Source organism: Drosophila navojoa, chromosome X (genome assembly GCF_054131105.1).
Source record: "Drosophila navojoa isolate 15081-1374.11 chromosome X, UAZ_NAV_1.0, whole genome shotgun sequence".
Taxonomy (NCBI): domain Eukaryota; kingdom Metazoa; phylum Arthropoda; class Insecta; order Diptera; family Drosophilidae; genus Drosophila; species Drosophila navojoa.
This window is the reverse complement of record NC_142895.1, coordinates 23645944-23665599: the sequence shown is the minus strand read 5'-3', so window position 1 is coordinate 23665599 and position 19656 is coordinate 23645944. Positions and strand designations below refer to the sequence as shown.

Sequence of the window (19656 nt, the reverse complement as noted above, 5' to 3'; positions counted from 1 at the left end):
CTCTCTCTCAATAATATATATATATATATATATATATATATATCTCCCACTCTCTCTTTCCGCCTTTTTAATTAATTTCTCTCTCCCATTTTGATTGATTGATCAAGTTGCTTAGCGAACGAGCCACGCCCAGTGCATAACAGTCTCTCGAATCATTTTCACCTATTGTTCTTTCATCTGGCATTGATTAATAGTCTCGGCTGTCAGTTAAAGTTCAATCGAAACACTGCTTGAAATATCTATCTATCGATCAATCAGAGCAGCACGTGAGAGTTTTAATATGACCATAGCCAACTAGCTACAGCCATAGCTCTAGCTATTGTTCTAGCTATGGTGCGGGCCGTAGCTGCAACTATGGCTGCAGCTGAAGTTGCAGCCAAAGTTTCCGCCAAAGTTGTTGGCGCTGCCTTTTATAATTTGCTGCCAAATTGAAGCGCAGCGCTTTGTTTGTGCATAACGAGGCGTGCAGCGCATTTAAACAAAGGACCTCGTCGCTCAAAGGCGCCGCCAAGGGACTTTGGTCCGGGCTGTGCAGTCGGTGGAGCCCGTGGAGCCGGTGGAGGCGTGCCGGGTGGCAGTGGCAAGTGGTAGCGCGATAGCTTTGTGTCAAGCTTGGCAGCACGCGCAGCGAAATAAACCAACTGCAAATGCCAGTGCACCCGCATACGCAGCGCTAAGGACCTCCCGAATGGGGTCAAAGGACGAGGCGCAACTGAGTTGATTACCGGCTGTCAGGGCGAGCACACAAGACAAAGCTGATAGCTCATAGCTGTTGGCTGTTGGCTGTTCCCTGTTAACTGTTCCTTGTTCGCTGTTAGCTGTTGCTCGATGTGCCAGACAGCAGTAAATGGCGCTTCAAATGCTAAATGCAATTGGCACACACTCTCTGCTCAGCCCTACCACCTGCTCGCTCGCTCTCTCTCTTTTTCTCTGCCATCCTTGCAGACTCCTCTTGATTGAATTGACATAGTGGAATATAGCCCAATAACATTAGCTGCGGATATGCAGCCACATGATTATGTTCAAAGCAAAGAAAACTCCAATCGGGAGTGCTCGACTCAGGGATCCCTTGAAACCTACAAGGATATCTCAATGATATATCAATATTTCTTCGCTTGGATCAGGGCCTAATGACGGCATCAGTTTGTCATTTGTAGAATTACTGGAGTTTCAAATTCTTCTATTAAGAAATAAATATATGCACATATATGTCGGAGATGATAGTATTATTATTATTCGAATAGAATATTCTATCGATATGTGGGTTCAGCATAGTATTGGGTAATATTGATTGAATGAGATGTTAGCAAGAGGAAGAAGGGCAACAGTGCAGAAACCCGCTGCACTCCACAACATTATCCAATCTGCAGAAATATCCGACATATTTGTATGGTTATGATCAGTTCAGCAAGATATTCCTAGAGAATTTCAAAAATTTCACTTTGAATTTTGTTTTCCAGATGCCCATCAATTTTCAATATGAACTATACAGTACTATATTATACTATACTATACTATACTATACTATACTATACTATACTATACTATACTATACTATACTATACTATACTATACTATACTATACTATACAATACTATACTATACTGTCTTAAGGGCGTTTGAAGTGGAAAAATAAGAAAATCAAATACCTCTGTTACTCACTGTATGTAAAAAATAATTGACTAACTAAAGCAATTCAACATAAATGAGCTATGTCGAATGCCCCACTCTGAAGCACTTGACATACCTATGTATAGTTGATAGACCTACGTATGTATGTCTATACCCTACCCAAAGGCACTTCAACTATTTCGCAAGTTATTTTCTGGCTTACTTTCGGAAATTCTAGCTGGTTAATAAACCAGTCGGCAGTTGAGTAGATTTTCTAAGCAGCCTTGAGCCTTGCGCTCACCTTGCGCGCAATTCTTCCTCTTCCTCTTCCTCTGCCACTTCCTCACCCTCTTCCTCTGCTGCTTGGATTACGTTCAACTATTTGACTGCCTTGAAGGTGAGTACGAAGGTAATTTGCATGGCACGCAATCTGATGATGGCCTCAATCAAAGGCATTTATACTGTGTGTGCGTGTGTGTGTATGTATGCCATATACAGCACATGCCATGTGATTTCCGCTTCCGTTTCCATATTTTTTTTTTCACTTTGTAATTGGCTGCGAAAATGCTGCCATAAATCAAGGCGATAATTATGTGGGCGCCAGGCAGCAGACGGTGGGCGGGACGGCTTTTTGTTCTCAATTCGAGCCCACATCATCTGCTGCTTCGGCTGCTGCTCCTGCTGGTGGTGTCTCCGCTTCTTGGGCCACCATAAATTATGATTTGATGTGCGAAATAGTTGCAAGGTCAGGGACAGTAAAATAAAAAGGAAAACATATAGAACAGAGAGGAAAAAGAGGAAGAAAACTTTTTGCCAAATTTCCATTTTCATTTCTTTTTTTAGTTTTGCAATTTTTGTTGTTTTTGTTGCCTTTTTGTCTTCCTTTTTTTTCGCTGTCCTTTGTCAGGTTTCGTCCTTGCCACGGCACACATACATAGATAGATGGTGGGTGGCTGGTTCGGTGGTTGAACGAACTGAATGTGGGACAGCGCGCTGTGGCATTGAGTGCGGCTATGATTAATTGCATGTTGTTGCTGCGGTCACAGCGTAAATTGCTAGCCAGGCGACCGATGTGGCAGCTTCAAATGCTGCGCCGCATGTACTTGGCTAATGTTGCATTATTAATGCAGCTGCAACATGGCCCCAAACGTAGCTGCAACATTTTGGCGCATCAAGCGGCAAGCGACCAAAAGCCAGAATGACCACCAAAGCGGCTAAAGGAGACAGTTTCAGCATCTTTCTCTGTATATGTGTGTGTGTGTGTGTGTGTGTGTGTTTGTGACTGTGTTAGCTCCTTTCCACAGCTTTGGCTGCTGGCTTCGACTCCGGGCTACGGGCGAAAGCAATCACGATAATAAGCATAAATAAAAAGGCCAACAAAAAATTACACGACCATAAAAAAAGGGCAAGCAGCGAGGCAAAAAGGCTAGACGAGTGGGCGGGGCCAAGCAGCAAGGGGTACAAAAGTGGGCGAGACGGCTAGGGGCTAGCAAAAAAAGGGGGGGGGGGGGGGGGGCCAGTTTGACTTCCTACAAAAAAAATAAAGAGAGAAGGCCACCGCAAGGCAGAACTCCAAAATGCTGTGGACGAAGCAACAACAACAACAACTACAACCGTAGCAAGTAGAAAAGCGTTGGCAATAATGAGCTCTACTAGGACATACCCTGGAACTGGCAGAATATGTCCGCAGCAAACCAGCTGAAACTCCAACTATATGATATGAACTGCTTCCTTATATTACGTATACGTTGGGCCAAAAGTATGAGGCTAATGACGAATGATGCGCGAAGCACTCTCTATCTATTCCAGCTACTTTGAATATGTAAAACAAACAGACGAAGCTCAGTGAGCCCCTCTATATCCTTGTGAAACCCAACACTAACTTAGGGTATATTCAAGTAGTTAGCTCCGACACTTCCCACTTGGGTATACGAAGAACGGCCACAGCCCAACGAAAGACAAAGGGAAAACTTCTTTGACATTCAGCTCGAATGCTGTGCGTCCCTTTGGGCCACACTTGACATTTACAGGGTATTCACAGCACGAGAATCGAGAACACAAATAAGTTTTGTAGTGGCCTCGCACAACCGCTGAACAACGTCGTAAAAACTTATTTAATTTGTGATTTATATGAATAAAATTTTCTAGTAAATTCACTGAAATTATTCATTTCGTAGCGCCCTTACGGCTGGTTGGACGACGACAACAAAAACAAAAACAACAACAACAATAGCAATAGCAATAACAGCAACAAAACAAACAAAAGAAAAATTGGCATTGGTAACTGAAGTCTAGAGGCCATAGGAAACGAGAAGGGGGAGGGCGGGAGGAGGGTAAGGGGGCAAGCCAGTCGAAAGGATAAGTCCCGCAACCAAAACAAGTCGCCAGTCAGGAGGCATTTCAACTGACCAAAGACGAGGGGCTGCCGCCGAGGCAGAGGCGAGGCCTAGTAGAGTCGGTTACCAGGCAGACGACAACAATGGCGACGATGACGTCGCCCCGTCGCCCCGTCGCGCCGTTGCTTGGCCCACGAAACAAAACAAAATGAAAATAAAAAGTAAAAGAAAAAATAATAGAAACAACTTTTGACTTGGCTAGTCAAGAGTTCACGTTTTGATTTACTCAAAAAGGAAAAAAACACGCGCACATACACACTCATACACACACACACACACACGCATATAGACATAGGGGCGGAGAGAGTTAGAACTTTGCGCATATAAATTGGGCAATTCGAATTTTGAAATGCTGCCAGAATCAGAGGACACACCCCATACCCAGCCATCAGGCACCAGCCACGCCCACGACTTGTTGGCGCCCGACTTGTCGGAGGCTACAATTTTTTGCTAAGCATCACTTAAATCGTTCCATTTACGTTCCACTTTATCAGCATCTAACTGCTCTTCGGAAAGACCCATTTGTGGGAAGCCAACTGAAATTTAACTGAATATTAAATGGAACGCAAATAGACGTTTTCCCAATCAGACATACAGGAGACGTCTAAGAGACATGTAAGAGATATAATATGAATTTATTCTCTATAAGAAATCAATGCTTAACTTTAATCAGATTTTGTTAGATCCAAGGCTCGAATCCCACTCCGTACCTTGCCCTCAAACCCTCACACTTAAAATCGTCTTCACATACAAGAAGACATACATAAGAGATACGCCAGTTTTTACTATTTAAAATATTTATCTATTTTGTGATAGATAATATTATATCATATAACCTAAGCTACGCAATGAGATTAGAGAAAAATGTTTTCTACTCTTAAACATTGAGCCCAGAATTTCATTTTCGTTTTGAATATGAGCCCAACCTTTAGGCTTTCAACTGTTTGGAATAAGATCTCTCTGTAGTAAAATTTTCCAGCTACAATGATCAACACTCTACTCAAGTAAAATAATTTATTTCTAAAATTTTTTTTTTTTAGTTTTAAATTTTAGGTTTTTTATAATCATACGTAGAATAAAACAATTAATACAATACTTAATTAATTATAATTATACTTAAGGGGTAGAACTTGTAGAAAATCTTATCACTAACGAATCGAATCGATGTGTATTCACATGACTCACAATAGCGCACGGTATTATTTCTTTGGTATTTCGCAGTTTGGTAAAGCTCTGAAGTCGATTTCTGGATAGATTAAACAAACCCATGTTTGAATAAACTATACAGTGGAGCTGATAAGCTTCCGTTGCGTTTTCTTGTTGTCAAGCGACTATAATAATATATGTAAAGATAAGTATATGCAGGTTAGCACTTCTAACCCAAATGTCAACGCCTTTTAGACAGTCGAATCGTGTTAGTTGGTAATTAGCGTGCCGCATTCTGAGGCGTTGTAAAGTGTTTCCCTAGAAATTCGTTCCATTAATAAATTCTTTTTGGTTGCCAAAGTGCCAAAGATGCTAAACGCTGAAGGCTCGTGCCAGGGAGAGCACTTAATCTATCAATTGCGCTTTGTGCGCGACATCCTTAAACGAGCTTGGCGCAACAAAGTAATCGCGATGGCGGTCGAGGTGGAGCGGCAAGGATTTTCGGCGCAACTTCGTGTGGAATGTGTGGCAGGCCATGAATAGCTTTTGAGTAGGCGAACGCGGGGCACTGGGGGCTGAATGTGGAGCAGGAGCAGGAGCAGGGTTTAGGGATTGGGACTGCATTAGGCACTTACCGCACGCGCATCGCAGCGCAAAGCAAAGCTGGCCAAGCACAGGCCCAGCAGCGGCAGCAGCCACAGCCGGCTGAGTCGGACGCGTTTTTGCAACAGTTCACGCGGCATTTTCAGCTGATTTGTATCTGTGAGATATTTCTTCTTTTCGCTGTGGTTTTTCAGAGTTTCGGTAACGCTTACTGTTGTATGGCACTGTAAAAAAAAGACAAACAACAAAAAAACCAAAACAAATTTGAAAAATGGCCGTAAAGTAAATCGCGCGAATTTCAATCAATGAATGAATTTCGATTTCGACTTTGGCTGCGTTGCCGCTGCTCAGCGCCATTTTCTGTTTTTTTTTTTTTTTTTTCTCTCTTTTTTTTATGCAGTGCTGGTTGGCTTCACATTTGAGTGGTTCTTGGATTTGCCGGCGCCATGCGGCTTGTTGTTTACTTTCACTACAGCACGCTCACATGCAAACATACAACACAAGAGCCCACACCCACACACAAACACAGACACACACACACACACACACACACGCACACAAGCACAGTCAACACGTTCAAACCAAAAACACTGCCAACACCAACTGAGCAACTGAGCAGCAGCAAGTGGAGCCGCTGCTAAAGGAAACGAACCGAACGCGCACGCGGCACGAATTGTTCTGGCATTTCGGCAGCATTGAAGGCTGCTTTTGAACAACAGGAGCAGCAGCAGCAGCAGCAGTCGCAGCAGCAGCGGCGGCGACGGCCAAATGGTGTATGCGGCGAAAATGGCAAGCTTTGCGGCGAATTGCTAGCGCAGCACAGCACTGTAGCTGACGAGCGCAAGCAGGCGCGCAGCCAAAGGCTCGCCAACAGGCGAGAGCGAGCAGGCACTAGGCCAGCTATGGACAAAGGGTCTGACGTGCCATCAAGTTTATAAAATGTACGTGACTGTGGCTCGCTTCGCGCTTGAAGTGTGTGTTAAGCTACGCTGGCGTTGCCGTTGCCGTTGCTGTTGCCGTTGCTGTTGCCGTTGTCGCTGCCTGTCGCCTCGCTACCTCGCCACGCCTCTCCGTCGCGTCCAAGATGCCCATGCATTTGGCACACAATGTTCAAGGACACACACTCGCACTCACACTCTATCCCCCCCAGTGACTATCACTCTCTCCCTCGCACACAGTGCTAATGCTTTTATTGTGCAGCATTTCTTTATTTTTGGCTGATTTGTTTGAACCATTTCGGTTAGTTTGTTCATTTTTTTTTTTTCGTTTTCGGTTTTTCCTTTTGGTAGCGCTGACCTTGGACCACCCCGTCCGGCTTTGCGGCGCAGAGCCCTCCACAAGCTTTGCTCCAATTACGCCAAATTTCGTTGGACAATGGCCGGCACTTAAACTTCACGCGCTCGATTTCACTTGAACGGGATTCAAGACCAACGCCATAATCCGTTGACCAGTGCCACCGAGAATGCCGCATTTCCTTGCCGCTTCCTTTCGTGTAGTCCTTTTCACGGATTACACTCACTGCTGATCCCAGATACATTTGGCGCTGCAATATACGGCCGTCCGCCGACCCATTGTCAATCTGTGTCCAACGTAACAATGACACTCGATACGGATACGCATTGACCATTCCTTACACTTTATTATTGACCATTCTGCTTTGCTAACAAGTCCCACCGTTGCCTTCGCCGTCTAATTTGCATCCTGCCGGACGACTTGCTGTTCATCATCGCCATAAATAGTCCGCTGCCAGCAACTTACGGCGTAATCTGAACTCAATTATGAAAATCACGCACATCTCTTGACTGTCAACAATGTTGCTAATTTGAAGGCAGTGGAGAGCAGGAGGATATTTTAAACTCAGGTCAAGCTCATTGGCCTCCCTCGCTAGACCTCGCTTTGTCTCGCTCAACAGTTCTAACTAAAATTCGGTGCACATATTAGCTTTGGTTGATGCTTTAATAAGTCAAATGCCTATCTTTACTACATTCTATAGCTTCTATTGGGCGTAACTATAGTAAATTTAGTTGTTCCATAACTGATCCATTAGAGCCAGATATACATGTATGTGACTAGTTCGTGTTGTCGCATTACTTACACATGGAAACATTTTTTGTACAAATCATATACATATACATATACATATACATGTATATATGTATGTCAAATAACCGAGCATTTGGTTGAGTGTCAAATATTTATGATGACTTGGGCAAATGTTTCTCATTTATGATTTAGATAGGGCCGCCCTCTGCCGCTCAGTCTATCTCGCTCTTGCAAATTAGAGCTATAAACGCAGAGCGACCGTCTCCAAGGCCAGATGGGGCTCAGGTGGTCGCACGATCTGCTCCCCAGCGTCGTCCACGTAGTCTGTGTAGGGTATTCGGTTGACCACGTCGAAGCCGAGGCGCTGCATCAGTCGGCTGGAGTAGAAGCTGGAGCAGTCGGCGGTAAGCAGCGGATAGCCCAGCTCCTTGCCCAGGGCAACGAGGGCGTTTATGAGTCGCTGGCCTGCAGCACGTCCACGCATTTGCGAGTCCACGCCAATGGCGTGCAGGTGTAGAGCTTTGTCCACGCCGTAACGCTTGAAGACGTTCGCATCGCGCTCCGCAATGGCCAAAATGCCCAGAATACGACCCCATTTGGTGCCGGCCAGCTGTGCGGCCTGCTCGAACAGGTCATCCACCGCGTTGGCCTCCTTGGGCCCAGCGACGGCGGCGGCCACAATGCGATCATTGTGGAGCATTAGAAGGCAGGTGCCATGTGGCAAATTGGAGAGTAGAAATTGTTTATCTTTCTCATCTGGCTCTGGTGGCGCACAGCCGGCAGTAAGTGGCTCCTCCCGATAGTAGTGCTCCAAGAGGAACTCCATCATTCTGTCGCCATCCTCCACACCACACACGCGAATCTCAAAGTCGTCGCTTTTCGTTGCAGCGCTCATGGCGAACACATATGCACATATGCACGTACACCACCGGGTGAGTTCTGACAGCTGTTTTTATTAACTGATCGCCGCACAGTGTGACCGCATATTTGTGCGCCGAAATTCTAACTATTCTAATGCTGGCATTATCAGCACGAATCTAATATTTATTTTGTATTTTTTAGTCCGTTTCGAAGGAACAAAAAATGCCCCATTTCCGCTGAATCAAATTTAGAAATGGAATTGTGTTTAATAAAATTACTTACTTTACTTATCAATATATGTTTTTTTTTTTGATTCAAATACACATACATAAATTTTTGTTGATTCGATTTATTGATTATTTGTTTCTTTGAATTGAAAACCCAGTGGAACCTAATCAAAAACAGCTCATTTCTTAAGAATGTTATTAAATTGAATATCAGAGACCACAAGTGCGTTTTAAATAGGTAATATTGCTCCCAATATGGGCTATGGTTAGTGATATGGACTATCTACTTCCAATTTTTAGAACGTGATAATAACGTATAGACTAACAATGCTAGATCAACTCCGCTCGTCATCCGCATGAAGAAAACATATGTACGTATTTATGATCATGGTTCTACGACGCCTCCTTTTGCCTATTATACATATATTTCCATACATACACATAAAAATATGTCCAAAATGTATGAATCAATTGACGCTATTTATGGTTAAAATTGAGCATAGAGATAATAATTAATATTTCTTAGAAATTGATATTTGATTTGGTTTCCTTATACGTAATGTAGTTATTCATAGATCTAATTCGAATATTTCCATAGATTGAATGCAAATGAAGAAAACTATTTGTTCACAGTATTCAAGAGATATCCCTTCCAAGCGCTTGTCCATATGTGAATGAGATTTCAAGTCCATCAGACATCAAATAATCCGTGTAAAATCAAAGGGAGCTCCCCGATAAGCATCTTGGCCGAGAGTAGGGTGAGGATAATCGCAAAGGAGTTGTGTGCAAGTGCAATTTGTTTCGTTGCCAGGATACGATGCACAATTGAATAAGTTTCCGTCCGTCGTCGAGCTCTCACCGCTGTTCGACGCAGATTCATAATAATTAGCGAACCGTGTCAAATGTCTCGTTTAATTAGCTGCACATGTGCTGTCGACAGTATCTGCGGGCGCCTGGAGATGAGAGGGGCGAGCAGGCGGTGTTACTAGGCAACAATACGCTCCAGTTGCAGCTTCTCTCATGACTTACGCTCTTGGTTTCTCCCCACTTTCCTTTTTTGCTCAACTGCAATTAGCAATCAGAGTTTGCGCTAGGTAACCATGACATAATACCGCTTGTAGCTGCTAGTTGACCAATTTAATTAAGCAATTTTCTGCCACTTCTGCACACGAGCGCAAATGCAAACGTTTCGTAAATCTAATTGACAGCGGGGCACTGAAGGCGTAATGAGTACCCTAGCGCTGGGCAGCTGTCTCGCTCTGTCGCACGCCATGCGACAAGGCGCCTAGCATCGTTTTTACTTTGAAAACAATTCAATTAGCATTTGCCCCAACCGCTTGCCATAGTCCAAATTGGTTACATTTCATATTGCTATTGATATTGATATTGATTCACATTTAAGGTGCTCGTTTTCATATACACTTTGAGGGGGACCGCAAGGCTAATGCTCTGCGCTGCCAGCAATATATTCTCTTCTAATGCTATTCAAATTTCCATTTCCCTGAAGAGTTTTGATGTTGGTGCACTCCTGTATTCCAGGATGATTTGAAAAGCAGTTTAGCAACTGATCAAACTTTCAACGTGTTTTTGTTCTTCTTATACCCTGAACCCATTGAAAATGGGATATCAGTATATATTGGACAAGTGCAAGTCGCTCAGGAGATATACTATGCATTGTCAAAAATCCGGAAGCTGTTCAACCAGTGGAGTAAGACAGACTGAGGACAACGTCCGTTTGCTTGAGGATGATTTTTTCCGCCACTATCTCAAGCAACTCAGCTCATTCGGTTACCCCCTTCTTTATACAAAAGGGCCAGCGTAGATGTTGTTGTGCCACATGCATGCGCTGAATGCGAAAGCCCCACACACACCCTCACAGATAAAAGACGACATAGACAGCTGGTTATCCGACTCAACAGACGGAAAACCAAAACAAATATACTACGAATACTTCCAACGCGCCCTCAACTCTGTCATGGCCCGATGGCCCAGACAATTTGCCAATGACCCTTTCCGCTGGGGCGCAACTGGAGGTGCACCCCCGGTGCAAATGTACCGAAAGGAAATAAGGACTAAATGGGCGTGGGCCTTATCACGCCTTATAACTCCGGATGGCAAGTACAACATGCATGAGAACTTGGTGGATGTGGCCAACAAACAATCCCTTACCGCAAAAATAGCATTAAAAGAAGAGTCTCAAAAAACCAGAGAAATCATAACAATTACAATAGCAAGCTACCTTCGCCAGACCTATCTAGTATACCTTCTCAAAAGACCTCCAATCTCTTGACGAACGCCACACAGCTCCCTGTGGTAATTCGATTCGATGAACGTCTTAATATACTGAATCCGTCCGTCTTGCGTGCCGATGAAAGGAAAGCAGCTCTCGCCAGCCTTTGAAGAGCTTTCAGTTTTTGGGAAATGTTAGTGAAGCAAAATATACATGGATAGATATCAATATTTCTCGTGTTTCATCTCGAGCTGTGGCTGTGGGTGGACAAAATAAATGCTTTAATACGTCATCCAGTCCAGGCCCCCCCAGTGCAGTCCCCTTTGTGGCCGTCGCTCTTGATGCAGTAGGCACAGCTGGGCAAGAGCGAATTTGCGGATGGCACAACGAAAGTTGCATTTGGATTTGGGATTGCGATTGGGATCTGGTTTTTGCATCCTTGTTGTTGCTATTGTTGTGCCATAAGCAGCTGCAAAGTTTTCAGTTCTTGGCCAAATGCAGCGCAAAATTGTTTAAGCAAACTTCGAAGTTGCAAGTTGCGAGCTGAGAGCTGCGAGTTGAGAGTCCGCCGCCATCTGGCCGCCCCAAAAAGCAGTTGTTGTCCGGCATCTCAAGTCCCTTGGCCGCACCTCTCCCCTCGTAATTAAGTTGCAGCAAAGTTGTCGTCAAGTTGCAACTGGAAGTCATTTTTGCAGCTCGGCCATTTGCCATTTACCATTTACCATTGCAATGCCCCATTCCCTATGCGCCTTCCGCCCACCCCTCGCCCAAACCCCCTTGGCTGCCAATCAAAGTGTTTGTCATTTGCGTAGCAGCATTTCGACCGACTGGACAGAGACTGGGGCGGGGCTGTCCAAATGCTAATTAAAATATAACCGGACTCTAATTAATCCTAATTGTATTTCGTTCGACAAGAGAGTTGCCAGTCGCCTGAAATCGATTTAGCCTTCATATTCTGCCCCTAAATTATAGTCTTTAATCATTCCGCCCCCCGAATATGTAGACATTGTGCATTAATTATCCGCACATAGCTCCATCATCCTCTCTAGCAACGCCACACAAGAAACATTCTTCATTATTCATTGGGCTTATTATTTACATAAGACGATTTCGATTAGCCACCAATAATAGCTTCAGCTATCTAACACATACGATAGATGGATAGAGATAAATAGAATAGGATAGAGAAAAGAAAAACGGAGCTCTGAGAGATGGATAGACTGTACATATACCATGTGACTAGGCAAGCATACTTATCTTAGTAGGCTTTGCCTGTTACAATTTACTTCCGTTAGGCACACAAATTGCTCAAGTATATCATATCATCCACACCAGTTTCTATAGTCAAAAATTGAGTAAAAATTTTATTGTCTGCCACACAAGATGTTGTCGTATTTGGAGGCTCAGGACTTTCAGGACAAGGACATACGATGCGCTTTCAATTTCGTTAATGCCAGACGGTGAGACGACATCTCCTTTTCCTCTTACTACTCCTACGTACCATCACTCTACCTAACTCTACAGCAATGCACAGTTGCTAATGGATGGGTATAAGCCACCGTTGGCAGTGCGCACGGGCACTTCCATCGTGGGCATCATCTACCAGGACGGTGTTATACTCGGTGCCGATACGCGCGCCACCGAGGGACCCATTGTGTCAGACAAGAACTGTTCGAAGATACATCGCCTGCAGGATCACATTTAGTAAGCTAACTAACAGGCACACATCTGCCATTGGATATATTTGCTTTTTACACTCTGAACCCACTGGAAAAGGGAATAGGTCTTCTTTTAAAACAAGACAAGACGAAACTTGTATGTTTCAAAGATCTTAAGAGATATACGAAATGTATACCCTGAATTGAAAATGGGAAATCAGGGTATAAAGGTTACGTAGCATGTAACAAGCAGGAGGCGTGGCAGACCCCACAAAGTATATATATTTTTGATCAGGGTGACGAGCTGAGTAAATTTAGCTCTGTCCGTCTGTCGGAAAATTTAAAATTTTTTTCTTAGGTCCGTATAAACCACGGCCATAGTGAGGTATTTTCGTTTACAATCAGTAATAAATTTATATCTGCTACATCTGTCGAGCTAGAGTCGCCAATTTTTAAAGGTCAAATAAAAGAATTATAGAATTTCGACTCTTGTTACAAATTACCCCCACCCCTAAATCCACCCCTCACCATTTTATTTGTAAAATGCGTGTTTCAAATACTAGAGACAAGCTTAGGTTTTTAAAGGGCTTTAGGAATTCTTATTGAATACCAAATTGTTGTAGTTAAAGTTTACTCGAATGAAATGAATATCCTCTAGCCGAGCCACGCCCAGTCTTACTTTTGCTCTCCACAGCTGCTGTGGGGCAGGCACCGCCGCCGACACTGAACAGATGACTCAGATGACGTCCGCTGAGCTAGATCTGCACGGCCTGAACACGGGTCGCCAGGTGCCATTGATCTGTGCCAGCATGATGCTCCGGCGTACGCTGTTCCGCTACCAGGGTCACATCAGTGCCGCCCTGGTCATGGGTGGGGTGGACAAATATGGGCCGCACATCAACTGCATTCATCCGTGCGGCTCCATCGACAAGATACCCTACGCAGCTATGGGCTCTGGCACATTGGCCGCCATGGCTGTGCTGGAGCAGGGCTGGAATCCCGCACTGGGGCTGGACGAAGGCAAGCAGCTGGTGCGCAAGGCAATTAGCGCCGGTGTGTTCAACGATCTGGGCTCCGGCTCCAACATCGATCTGTGCGTGATAACGCGCGATGGAGCCAAGCATCTCCGTACGGAGACAATCGCCAGCGAACGTGGCGAGCGGATGGGCGCGTATTCCTTTCTGCCCAATACGACGTTGGTGAAGAGCATCTCGATTAAGGACCTCGACATAGTCGACGAGCGCATCTACCGCCCCACCTATTCCATTGTCCAGATGCCCTCCATCAGCCAGTCCGAGTCGCAAGTGGAGGACCCACAACCAAAGCCAAAGCCGAAGCCGAAGCCCAGCTCGACATATCCATCCTCAGGCCGTCCATAGGTATCCACAGATATATATATACATATTTTTTATGAGTGATTACCGAGCATTGCACAAATTCCACAACATGTGAAGCCATTTCTGTGTTGTACTTTGTAGTAGCCAATAAAAGTTCAGTTTGGTAGCGTTTTGAGTGTTTGAGCTTTTGAGACTTGGGAAATATTATGAGGTCCATTGCAGGGGACTGAGTCGGGAAGTATAAGCCAATTTTCAACTCTTGAGTGTGAAAATTGATATATGGTCGAGTCTAACCTGTCCTCTAACAACATTCTAAAACTAAAAGTTTAACTAGGTTGGGGGTTTAAAAATATATCAAAATATCAATATATCGATGTATTTTTCATCATAAAAATATATCGGCATATTTTTTTACCAAATATTAAATATTTTTGTGATAGCCAAATTTAATTTTTGTCTCTTTCATCTAAATTAAAAATACTTATTCTTATTTGTCTTGTTTTTTGGGACGGATTTTAAATTTATTGTGTAAAAACAAGTAAAGAAAACAAAATCTAAAAATATTGATATTTCGATATATTAGGTTAAAATATCATATTGACATTTTTGGAAACTTAAAATATCATCAATACGACAGTTTAAAATATTCGACATCCCTATATCAAACCTTCTTATAGAGCATGATATGGCTAACTTTGATTCTCAAGGCTTGAATTCAGTTCACAATATATTGTAGAGCTCAACGTTAGACTTCAGAGCTTAAAGACTTTAAAGAAAGCAAGAAAAATAGCCAGTTATATTGATGACTATCAGATGACATACGGGAGATTCAGCTAGGGATTTTTATTAACATCAGGAGCAAGCAACTACTTTCGTGGATCGATACTTGAAGGACTCAACTGTCGACGACTGTCAACGAGGTTTTAAAATACATTTTGTTAATCCGTAATTCGCTTAGCATCGCATCGCATCTATTCGAGTGCACTTAATTAGCAAAGTTTCGGACGCTGCAGCAGAGCCTGGGCAACTTTTTGCAATTTGTGCTTACTGTGATTGCATTTGCTCAAGAATTTGTTGAAAACGAAGCTGACAATGGACGGAGGACATCTGTGTGTGTTTATTTAGCCATTGGCTGTCTTGTAAAAGCCAATTTGGCAACATATTAAATTGAAGCTCTTAACGTGGCTAACTTGATTATTTGTGTACAAACGGCAGGAGCAGCAGGAGGACGAGGAGGAGGAGCAACGGCAGCAACAGCACCAGCAGTGTGGCAGGTGGCTCGAGAGTCCTCGAATTAATTGAATCCTGGCATGTTGGTTAAGTCGTTGCTGGAGTGCGAGTCCTTTGGATGTCCTTGCAGGCACACAGAATGCGTCGAGTGCAATTTAATTCAAATTGTGCGTAGCCAAGGGCAACGGTTACAGTTACGGTTACATTCCCAGCGACACAGCCCAATTGCCACACCTCTCGGGCACCTCTCATCCCAGGCACCTCCTATCCCTTTTTACATAGCCACACACTCTCCCAGCTAGCCGTCGGACGCACGGGCGAGGGAGGCAGTTGATGGGTCGCATCCCCAATGCCCTGGGAGCTGGCATTTTACGTTCAGTTGTTTATGGTCACATATCCTTAAAGTTGTAACATGCAAAGCAGCGCCAGAGCCACAGCCACTGCTACAGCCACAGCCACAGCCACAGCTACAACTACAGCCAGCAGTCTGGGAGCTCCATTCTGTTGCATTACTTATGTGCCGCACGGGAAATGGAATCAAAGGGCGAGCGCCGAGAATCCAGTCAAATTTGTAGCTCCAAGTGAGGCGAAATCTGCCGCCGGATATTGACAGACGGGCAATAAAAACTACAAAGGCCGACACCAGCGGCCGACAAAAGGACAATCCGAAACAAGGAAAGCGGTACGAGCGCGTGTGGCCCGCTCGACTATTAGATACCGTGCACATTACCAAACTATTTGTGGAGAGGAATGGACTTTATATATAAGGAATGCAGTTCGCATTTATATGAATGGAGGTCAAGTAGTCTAGAAGTAATATCAAATATGATATATTTCGCATCGTAATAATATATAATGTAATAATATGTAATACAATGTGATAATATAAACCACTTGAACAATTCATTGGCATTAGCCTCATGAATAAGTAGAATCAAGCTTATCGTCCTTAAATTTAAAGTCTTTGACTCCTTGGACACGGTCTATTTGAATGCCCCTATATCTCACACTAACTTTAAACATACTTGAAGTTTACAAAACTTACGGATGAGAAATGGACTAGTTTTTTTTACTAATAATCGGATCCCAAGAGTTTATTCTGAAATCATATAAAGGAAAAGTCATTCGCTCCATTTATTCAATTGACAAAACGTAAAAATAAAAAAACATTAAAGATGTATTCCTCATAGCAGGAACCGTAATGATTATAATTTGTATAGTAAAAATAAAAAAAAAGAAGAATTATTTTTGAGTAATTAAAAAACAGTTATTTATAATTATTATACGAAATTTGTATTTTAAAAATAAAAAAATTTAATAATTATCAATCAAATTTTATTTGCCAAAGTATAACTATTATTTCAATTTTTATGACATAAATTAAAAATAAGAGTTATGGCTTAACTTTTATTATAAAAATTAAAATTGAAAAAAATTAAATTAAAAAATCTCTTCAAGCAGAGGAGTTAGATCATATCTAGGCCCATATATGTATGTATATGAATTTCATAGGATTATACTAAATAGTTATCTAAAATGTTCCAAATTAATCAATCCAAATTAACGATATTTATATATAATAATACATATCTATATACGGTGAGATTTGAATACAGATAGTTGGCTCTTCCAGTAGGTATGTAGATCAGAACAAATGCATTTTTGCTCCCCCAGCTTATCTTTCCTTAAAAAGTACTTTCATTTAAGTCGAATTTATTCATATTCGATTTTTAAAAGTAGGAAGCTTTGCCAAAAATGGTTTTATTTTTCAGAAACGAAATTTTATCATTTGCTTCGCTTTTTTTGGGGTTGCCAAGTAAATAAAAATCCGTAGCTACTCGTTTTAATTTTATCAAAATATTTATTTTCTTTCGTTTTTTTTTTCTGTTTCGCAACAGGGCGTCACGCATTGAGATTTCGTGCACGCCATTTGCCTCAGTCGTGTGGACGGGAGATGCGAGATTCGAGATGCGGATGATGCTCATGTTTGTCGCCTACCTCGGGCAGAAGGGGAGCAGAGCACGTGAGCTGGCATACGGACAGGATAACCGAACGGACGGAGGAACGCCATGGATGGCCGCAAAAATGACGCCGAGATGAAATACGAGGGCTGTTTATCAACTTTGCATAAGCGGGCAGGCAGTCGTAGGGTCGTAGACGGAGGGATAAACCAACAGGACTATCATTATAATATTGTAATTACTTGTGGATACTTTACAGGCAGCTTCCGTTGCCCAGAAGTGAGTAGCTTAGCAGTAGACTCTACACATATATCTATTATTCCACTGGAATTCTCAGTGCTTCTTCGACTGTGCCATCTTTATTTTGTATTCCTGCTTGATCCACCCGAGTGCCTGGTAATCCCAAAAAACTATTGTCGCGCATGCTCCACAAGTTGCCTGCATATCAAGGAGCTAGGCACGCAATTGGGCAGCCATTTACGTTGCTTGATTGGAAGTGCGTCGAGGGGGAGTGACGGAGGGATGTGCCTCTGTCGCATTGTCCTCGTATGGCCCTGTTGGACGGTTTTCCCATGGTAAGTTTTTGTTTACTCTTCTTTTACTGTGCGTCCATTGAAAATGGGAAACCAGGGTATAACAGTTTTCTTCAATGGAAGAAAACAGGAGTGGCACAGCCCATTAAGTATATATATTCTTGATCAATGCGAGGAGCTGAGTCGATTTAGCCATGTCTACCTGTTCGTCCTTCCGCCTGTCCTAGTGCGGATGGAGATACTTGAAATGTTCTTTGCAAATCCGTCTAGTGCTATGGCTTCCAAAAAGCGCTATATATTTCTGTTTAATGTAATCGATTAATACTCATTAATACTCAAAATACTGATAAATAAAAATAATTTTATGGAATTTCGATTATTTTTTTATTTTGAACGTCGGTCTCAAGTCCAAATTTGCAAACAAGGTATTTCACACATTAGATTTGAGTTTTGGCAGATATGCACATTTCATGTTCTTATCATAGATAGTCTATAAGTAAGTCCACACTGTCCAGTCCCTCGACGGGCTCAGGGGATCCTGCAGTCGAGCAACCTCGACTAGAGAATTCTTACTTGTTTTCTATTGTTCACATGTGTCGGACGTTGGGCTGGCTGGTGGTTGGGTGGTTGGGGGGCTGGGTATGTGGCATCGGTTTGTTACACTTACTTGGCGAACAAAAAAGTTATCACATAGAGCCATTTAGCCGGCGCTAGGACAATGGAGCACGCGCACCAGCAGAAGCTATCGGCGGGACGTGCACTGTGAAATGCGAGCTCCACGTCTGGCGACGTGCTTTACAGCTTAAACAGCGAACCGACATATGTCGCCATCATCGTCGTCCTGATTGTCCTTCTGCTCCTGCCCACATAATGCTTTCGCTGGGCACAAAGCGCCACTTCATTATCGACAACACTTGCGCCTAATTAGCGACATATACGCAATGAGTAATTGCCGGCTACCTAGACCACACACACACACACACATGGAGAGATACCCACAGCTACTGCTACGCCCACTGAACCACACGACTCACAGTTGGCGCAGTGGTTAAGCAACCACCCAACCACAAAGCAATACGTATCTGCATGATTTCAAATCGTCTGCGGTCAGCTTGGGGGCGGCTAAGTGGATTGGTTCAGTGGCCATCTGGCTCAGTGGGTGGTATTACAGTTGCATCAGCCACAATTAATGTCAGCGTAGAATATGGTTTGTATATCTGTTACACAATGCACACAGTTGCTAAGTACAGTGCTTATTCGCCAAGAGCAACGCTCGACAGATTACTTTAAACCGCACCAAATAGTGCCATATATGCCATGAGCTTGTCCATATATTTCCTCTGATGTACAAGTTTATGCTCATCATCATATAACTTGTGTCAAAAACAATTTGTATTTATCTTCTTTATGAATTGCCTAATTCCTTTTTCCGATTATCTCAATTTTAAGTCATCTGAATCGTCCACTTGATATTGTTTTTATAAAGAATATCTTCATAATTAATGTCTCTAGATGAACCGCTTTTTATATGACACATGGGTATAGCACTAGAGTTTGCTATTGATACTTATTTTAATTATTTCTATTAAGAAACGTAAAATATTAATTTTATGTACAAGTCCATCATGCCACACTGAATCAAAAGCTGATTTTATGTCTATTAATACAATACCCTTAGACTTAAAAGTATTGAGGTTGGATTACACTTTTTATTTCTATAATTCTTTATTTTTATAATTTTTTTTTTTCTATAATTCTGAAAAGCGGATGGTGGGTATTATGTTCACGGCGGAAAACGATTGATGGGGAAAGACAACATT

At 42.9% G+C, this 19656-nt stretch overlaps 3 protein-coding genes and 1 long non-coding RNA gene across 5 annotated transcripts in view; 1 reads left to right on the top strand and 3 right to left on the bottom strand.

Annotated features, from left to right (window-relative positions):
- LOC108655737 (uncharacterized) overlaps nucleotides 1-6551 on the bottom strand; it is a 29764-nt gene extending 23213 nt beyond the window's left edge. The window contains exons 1-2 of one of the 2 annotated variants that reach the window (XM_089263364.1): nucleotides 6409-6551; nucleotides 5789-5980 (exon numbers count right to left, since the gene is read on the bottom strand). In XM_089263364.1, coding sequence (XP_089119490.1) covers nucleotides 5789-5980; nucleotides 6409-6441 — 225 coding nt within the window. In that variant the 5' untranslated portion in view covers nucleotides 6442-6551. Of the gene's footprint in view, nucleotides 1-5788; nucleotides 5981-6338 lie in introns of both variants that reach the window. The other variant, XM_089263363.1, reaches the window with a different exon arrangement.
- Nucleotides 1-19656, bottom strand: part of LOC149090730 (uncharacterized) — a 120332-nt gene that overhangs the window by 70668 nt on the left and 30008 nt on the right. The window lies entirely within an intron of this gene.
- On the bottom strand, nucleotides 7694-8741 carry AgmNAT (Agmatine N-acetyltransferase). Its single transcript, XM_030389843.2, has one exon. It carries the CDS (start codon nucleotides 8692-8694, stop codon nucleotides 8041-8043), a length of 654 nt encoding a protein of 217 aa, XP_030245703.1. The 5' UTR covers nucleotides 8695-8741; the 3' UTR covers nucleotides 7694-8040.
- Nucleotides 12415-14284, top strand: Prosbeta2R1 (Proteasome beta2 subunit-related 1). Its single transcript, XM_030389844.2, has 3 exons — nucleotides 12415-12577; nucleotides 12642-12821; nucleotides 13470-14284. Exons 1-3 carry the CDS (start codon nucleotides 12501-12503, stop codon nucleotides 14152-14154), a joined length of 942 nt encoding a protein of 313 aa, XP_030245704.1. The 5' UTR covers nucleotides 12415-12500; the 3' UTR covers nucleotides 14155-14284.